General features: G+C 46.1%; 1 protein-coding gene across 1 annotated transcript; it reads left to right on the forward strand.

The window, feature by feature from the left end:
* The first annotated feature begins 685 nt into the window (after positions 1-685).
* On the forward strand, positions 686-3,537 carry LOC119288084 (syntaxin-43-like). The gene is made up of 7 exons (XM_037567703.1): positions 686-961; positions 1,069-1,158; positions 1,257-1,340; positions 1,940-2,017; positions 2,118-2,183; positions 2,273-2,353; positions 2,904-3,537. Exons 1-7 carry the CDS (start codon positions 698-700, stop codon positions 3,009-3,011), a joined length of 771 nt encoding a protein of 256 aa, XP_037423600.1. The 5' UTR covers positions 686-697; the 3' UTR covers positions 3,012-3,537.
* The last annotated feature ends 3,572 nt before the right edge of the window (positions 3,538-7,109 follow it).

Genomic DNA, 7,109 nt, shown 5'->3' on the forward strand with positions numbered 1-7,109 from the left:
CGCATCTCGCCTCACCCCACCCCCGTAGAGACCAGATCAGCTAGGTACTGAGCGTAGGTAGCTAATCACGACGCCAGGTTCTCAAATTGCGGCACGAGCAGCGGGAGATCGCTGGAAATGCTGGATTGTGCATCACCAGACTTGTCCATCAGCTAGTCTCCTGTCCCATGACACCCTTGTTAGTACATTAGCTAGTTATTTTGAGCATGAGCATAGCTAATTGACCTGTCCATCAGTTAGTCTGATCTAAGATACCCTTGTGCGTTAGCTAATTCGAGCCAAGGCGCCGCGTGCACCGGTACTTGGAAATGGCAATTGGGCATCTTGAATGGAGCCCTGTGGTAGAGATACATGGGCAGCAGGGTGGAATAGCAATGTCTTCAAAAGCTTAACTTCCTGCTAAGAAATCCCTGGTTGGTGGCACCTTTCAGGCTCGTATGCTTAATCGCTTGATAGCGAAAATTGAGATGCACTAGGTTGAATGCTTCCTCGTTACTTAGTCCTCCCTCCGTAAAGAAATATAAGAGCGTTCAGATCACCACTTAGTGATCTAAATGCCCTTATATTTCTTTACAGAGGGAGTAGCTCACTGGCAGAGCTTGTCCTGTCAAAACCACTTTCTTGGACTTGTGACGAGTGATCAGTTCGATGGTACGGCACTGACATGCGACTGCTGTTGTGCAGTAGAGGCGCGGCGATGGTTGGGCTGCCCCCGGCCTGGGTGGATGTCTCCGAAGAGATATCTGCCAACATGCAGCGGGCAAAGACGAAGATGGCCGAGCTGGCTAAGGCGCACGCCAAGGCCTTGATGCCGTCCTTCGGTGATGGCAGAGATGACCAGCGAGCGATCGAGGTTCTCACGCATGAGATAACGGACCTGCTGAAGAGGTCAGAAAAAAAGCTGCAGAAGCTGTCCATGAAAGACTCCTCAGAAGATTCGAATGTCAGAAAGAATGTCCAGGTGATGACTCACCCCTGCTGTTTTATGTATTAGCAGCTACAAGAGCGGTAACTGCTGCTACGAATGTTTGTGCTGATGGACCAAATGCCTTTCACTGTTATCTGCAGCGTTCCCTTGCTACGGACCTGCAAACTCTTTCGATGGAGTTCAGGAAAAAACAGTCAACTTATTTGAAGCAGCTTCGCCAACAGAAAGAGGTTTGCCACTCCGCCTTAAGATGTTTTCAGAAATTCAGACGCTTGTGCTACTTATCTCACTCTAATAAAGAATCTTGGTTAATGAAATGCGATTTCAGGGGCAAGATGGTGTTGATTTAGAAATGAATATAAATGGATCCAAGTCGACATTTGAACTTGAAGATGATGAATTTGAGGATGTGGTACGCTTTCTCATTGTCTTTACTTGCCATAGGCTCTTTTTTTTCGTGAAGTTGTTTGCTTCTGAGCACTTGTAGCTTTATTATAGGCTTATTTATAGCAGCCTACGTCAGCTGTATGAGTTTGACATTGTTTTTCTGTGTGCTGCTCACTCGCTCTCTGTTGTGTAACTGTAAGTTTTATTGGAACAAACTCAAGGTTTTTACTGGAATGCTTCACTTCAGATCCATAAGTAATAAAGTAAAACAGAAACTTGAGAACACAGAAGGCAAAAACAACAATCACACAGTTATGTACAGTGAAGGTTGCATTGGTTTGGGTCATTAGTCAAATAGTCATACAGGTTTCCAGTTAGTGCATGCAAATCTGGTCTAGACCCCTTTGAACTATGATAATTTGCAAAATCTGGGATGGAGTTTGAACTTTGGATATAAACGCATATACTTTACAGAACAGGCTAACGACCAAGGTTTCCCCTAAAATCTTCCCAGTCTATTTACTTAGGGAATTGCTAAACTGATTATGAGGAGTAGCTGATGAGAAGTCCAGGAAACTCATTAAATTAAGATGTCAATGACGTAATTCTTGGATTTTATTTCAGGGTTTCACTGAGGTTCAGATGTCAAAACTTAAGAAAAGCGAAGCATTCACTAGAGAAAGGGAGAGAGAAATCGAACAGGTGAGTTTTATTTGTTCACTATGCATATGATTTATGTAAAGGAAAAAATAGGTTACTGATGCCCTCATATTCACTCTTGTTATCTGCTTGTTGTTTGAAGGTTGCCCAATCAGTCAATGAGCTTGCACAGATCATGAAGGATCTTTCAGTTCTTGTGATTGATCAGGTATGAAAATCCTATCTTAATTGGGTCATTGATGGTAAGTTATGATAACTAGTTCAGACTTCAGACTATTCGTTTCTTCATTTGAACAGGGAACAATTGTTGATCGGATAGACTACAATGTACAGAATGTTGCGGCCTCAGTCGAGGAGGGCTATAAACAGTTGCAAAAGGTTTCATCCTCACCCCCATTTGCCGCTTCTCTGATAATAGTTATTTCGTTTCATTGGGCTGGACAAACCATAATTTTGCCACTCTAAACAACAATTTTGTATCAGTGGGGGAGAAGAGGTTAGACCTTTGACTAGTAAATCTAATCAGTCTATAAAAAGGACTGGTACTTTAGTCATTTTAAAATATATGAAAAGTTAGCCACGTGTTTAAAGTTGCATCCCCCAGACCATAAGAATGTGAAGGCATCCAGTAAAAAGTAAAAAGATCAAGTTTTGGGCCAGAGACTATAGATTTTAAACTAATCCCAAAATTTACCTCAAGTACTTGCTTTTACTCTCTCTCTCTCTCTCACTCACTCTCTCTCTCTCTCTGCGCATTCATGTTTAACTGTCTGCCGACATAATTTAAAGAAACCCACATCAGTCCCTGGTGTTTTCACCTGCAGCACCTTTATATATCCAAGAGCTTCTGCAAAGGAAGAAAAATAGGAGCTAGCGTCAGTCCCTGAAGGTCGCAGTCTAATATGTTGGTCTGATATCTGTTATGCAGGCTGAGAGGACGCAGAAGAAAGGCGGCATGGTGATGTGTGCCACTGTCCTCGTCATTCTTATCTTCATCCTGATAATCCTCCTGGTTTTGAAGAAGATCCTTTTCTGACTTAGCCCCCTCTTATTACGGTCGTCGACGAACGCCTTCCAAGTGAACGCCATTCACATATACTCTTATGTGGGTAGTGACCGTGCAGTGCCGCCGCGTTGGAAATTCAGAAAAGCCGCTGCCCATTTGCGCCATAAGCAATGCGATTTAGCGATCTCAAAAGATGGTTCATCTGCCCGTGTTAGTAGTGGCTGGGCCAGCAGCTCCCTTGAGTCTTCCACATTTTTTGCAGCACTGCTGAGTGTAGAGATGTCGTATTCATACGGGTACCATTTTTTCTTCAAATGAAGGGTTCTGTTGATACACAGTTTCACACCTACCTGCTTGTCTTGCAGCAACCAGGTCTGGTTTTGTATGATCTGTATAAAGTTGTACCATCATCCAGTTATTAGAAATTGAAAAGTAGCTTCACCCTCTGTGCCGCCGTCACTATTCTGTCTAGGTATTGAAGCCACATTTCAGTGTACCAGAAAATAGCTCCCATTCCTGTATCAACTTTATCTTTCCATCTTATATTATTGCTTTCTAAGGTCTTGTCTGGCTAACTGTGTCCCATTCAACATGGGAAGGGCTGCGAGTCCTCGGTCGATTCTCCTGTAGGGTGGTTCACTGGAAATGCAATGTGGATTTTGCCTTCTTCTTTTTCAGGTGTCGGCACGACGATGCTGTCAGTTCACCACTCAAGCTCCTCCTCCGATGTCGGCGCCGATTGTCGCCGCAATCAGCCTGGAGCCGGAGGGGGGTATGTCTGTCCGGCAATGGCTGGAGCCGGAGCCGGGGAGGTGGGAGCCAAGAAGCCCAAAGCCATGGAGGATGGATCTGAGCGGGCCACCATTTAATACTCCCCCAGCCCCTTCCATAAATCAGGTTTGCAGGCTTTGGTGTCTTCTTCTTGCCCTCACCTCACCTCATTGCTGCTGCCTCGTTTTGACCGGCTGGTCCCAAAACCGCGGCAGCATTGTACTGCTAGTGGTGATGTAGGGCGTGTGTGTATCATATCATATGCGCGGCGCCCCCACATGTAAAACTCAATCCGGCCTTGTGTGTGTGTGTGTGTGTGTGTGTGTGTGTGTGTGTGTCCTTTTGTCCCCATTAATGGCGCTGTGGTCGCCTCAGCTGCTGTTGCAAGCCGGACAGGGGCATCCATCAGCTATGCGTGCATGCATGTTCCTCATGCTAGGCGCCTGTCTAGCCTAGGCTAAATTTTCTTTTCGTTTCCCTGCATGGTAGTACTATGCCGCTGGTAGGGGCATGCCCTACCCACATAGAATGTGATAGGAGAGACCAGACCAAGACCAGGAGTAATACTGTTATTTTTCCTAAATGTCATGTCCCTTTCCTAAACTTAATTGCTTCATTGGCCCCTTCCAAAAACTTACTCCTACTTCAAAATCTGCCTCCCATATAGACGCCGAACCGTTTGGCGTCTCTGTCTACCACACGTGCGGGCGCCAGCGCCAAATAACAGTATGTGTATCAGAAACGCCAAACAGATCGGCGTCTATACGGGGGCAGATTTCGAAATAAGTTTTCGGAAGGACCGGTGAAGCGATTAAGTTTGGGAAGGGGCCATTGAGGAGAAGTAATACCTAGGCTTTGCTTTTGGTTTGCTCCGGCAAGAGTATGCAGGTACTACACGACTACTCATCAGATATTCAAATGTGATAGGTTAGGATGGTCATGGTAGCAGCAGTAATAGCAACCGTACAAATGCCTCAGAAGCTTGAATGCCCCTGCATCCCCTGTCGCTTGCCCTCTCCAGCTCTCATGTTCATCTTCCCCTCCCCTCCCCTACCCAGGGGATGGGGTGGATTGGCATAGCACAGCAGCAATTTTTTATGCTCCAAGTCTGCATGAGAGATCTTTGTAGCTGCTGCTCCAGGCATCTACTAGACCTGTGCGTGCGTGTGTGTGTGTGTGTGTGTGTGTGTGGTGGTGCAAGGGCCGGGGTACGGGCCAGGTGAGGCGAGGTCAAAGGCGAGGGAGGGGGTCTGGGTCTGGGTCTCTTGTGCAGATTGGCCTCTGCTGTGCAACGGCAAGTATCCGTTCCTGTCTACTACTGGTACAGTAGTAGTACGTGATACACTACAATAATGTGGCGTCTGTGCTTGCGTATTGTACGCACGGATTATACTTGGCCCTGCTCGACGAATGTTTGGAGATCTACAACTACAATGTTCAGAGCAAGATCGACTTATATGTTTGGTCGTTTGAATCGCGGCATTTTAAGAAGCTGCCCGGGGCGGGGGCGTGGGGATCTCATCTCGCTTTGCCGCGGCACGATCGGATCCCACGGGGTTTGACAAGCCGGGATATTCTCGTCTTGTTTGTTTGATCTTCTTTGTGTTCTTCTTGAAATCGTGCGAAATCAAAGAGGCATTATTCCATTGTGCGCGCGCTCGAGATTTTGAGGATCTTCTTGGTCGAGCGTGTGTTTTGTTATACCATCCGGCTCGTTTCGACATTGAAATGTTACTTGAAACGGTTTTCGGTAGACAGTGTTGCACTACTATATGCTATGCTGGACTTGCTATGTGCTCGTGCCTGGCCATTCATCCCGTCATCAAACATTGGGTCACCTATGATAATATCCAACAGTACATTTTCCTTGTGTGTTGATAGAAGATAAAATCAACCCGATTAGATCTCTGGTGTTTTCTGTATGTGGCATCGACCATATCTGTGCTGTACAAGCACCCGTTCCTGCGTAGCGCAGCAGTACGTGATAAAATAAGTGGCCTCTGTACTTGTGTATTGTACACACACAGATTATTATTATTATTGTACACACACATGTGGTAAGCAATCTAAACTATTGATTTTTTTTTTTTGAGAAAGTGTTGTTTACGGCACACGAGAATATTGGTGTATGTCCAATGTGCCAACCAATCGAGAAAGGGTGTCGCTTTAAGTGACAGCGAAACAAACCCTAGCCTTTTACGTTTAGCCGTGCCACAACCGCTCTCTCAAACCACACATTCATCTGACAGGAGGTTTAGGCATGGTCTGCAAGATCAAATTTGCCATGTTACCTTTGTGACCAGGAGGAAGAAAATACGATGGATCACATTCTATTGCAACGTGTCTATGCTCGTCAAGTGTGGTTCTTGTGTTTCCAGACAGCGGGGATTGGGCTCAATATCTTGCCCACATGCCATGACAACCGGAAGCATGGTGGTCCGTTTCGCTTGAACAAATTACGAAGGAGAAGCGCAAGGGGTTCGATTCCTTCGCCATGCTAATCTGTTGGAGCATATGGAAGCAACGGAACGGCGGAGTCTTTGCGAGATCGGGGCAATGTGAATGAATGTGACCGATTGCCAAGTTATCTTTCAAGAGCTCAACCTGTGGGGGGGCGATAGCTAGCAGGGGAAATGATTGAGAACTAGGATGGGGTCGAAATGCATTTTATTCTTAGTATTAAAAAGTATTGCATGACCGAATAATTCAAGGAGGGGCGCACAGCGGGGAGGGGTCCTTTTAGTAGATGACTCGTCGGGCCGTCAGCTAATAGATTCAGTAAAGGAAGGCCCGGAATGGGCTGAGCTACTGCCCGAAATAGAAGAGGACGACTAGAGTAGAGGAGCCTAATTCCAATCCAAACAATTGACGAGGGAGTCTGACTATTTTTCCGTTCTTGATTGGAGTTAGACCTGTTTGCCGAGTAGTAGCCCTGTCTGTTGTTTTGGAGCGGAGGGTGTGTGGGGCATCGACTTGTATACACTAACCTCTTCCCCCTATGAAGTTAGGGTACACTCTTTGTCGTATTCTCGAGAAAAAAAATCACCATTAGAAGCACCTCACATGCTCTTAACCCCCAAAGATATCTTCACAATGACAAGCAAGGGTGACATGTCACCTTACCCAACCTTGAGAAAAGAGAAACAAATGGGGTGACACATATCACCCAGAGGAGCAGGGGGAGGTGTGGTGGTGGCTGGATTTCATGATGCAGGATGGATGGCAGGGGAGGTAAAAAAGAAGAGAAAAAGGTGAAACATAGATACATAAGTAAAAAAAATGGCAGTTTTGCCCCTGGGGGTGCAGGCAGTACAAGTAAAGACAGACAGGCAGGCGATGAGGGAGTCAGCCGGAGCC

This window comes from Triticum dicoccoides, chromosome 4A, assembly GCF_002162155.2.
Source record: "Triticum dicoccoides isolate Atlit2015 ecotype Zavitan chromosome 4A, WEW_v2.0, whole genome shotgun sequence".
In the NCBI taxonomy this organism is placed as follows: domain Eukaryota; kingdom Viridiplantae; phylum Streptophyta; class Magnoliopsida; order Poales; family Poaceae; genus Triticum; species Triticum dicoccoides.

Bases quoted from the DNA above. Each gene is read 5' to 3' on its own strand.
- LOC119288084 (XM_037567703.1), top strand. From the start codon at position 698: ATGGTTGGGCTGCCCCCGGCCTGGGTGGATGTCTCCGAAGAGATATCT. The intron at 2,018-2,117 runs GTGAGTTTTATT...TGTTGTTTGAAG, and splicing joins GGGAGAGAGAAATCGAACAG to GTTGCCCAATCAGTCAATGA. The intron at 2,354-2,903 runs GTTTCATCCTCA...TCTGTTATGCAG, and splicing joins GCTATAAACAGTTGCAAAAG to GCTGAGAGGACGCAGAAGAA.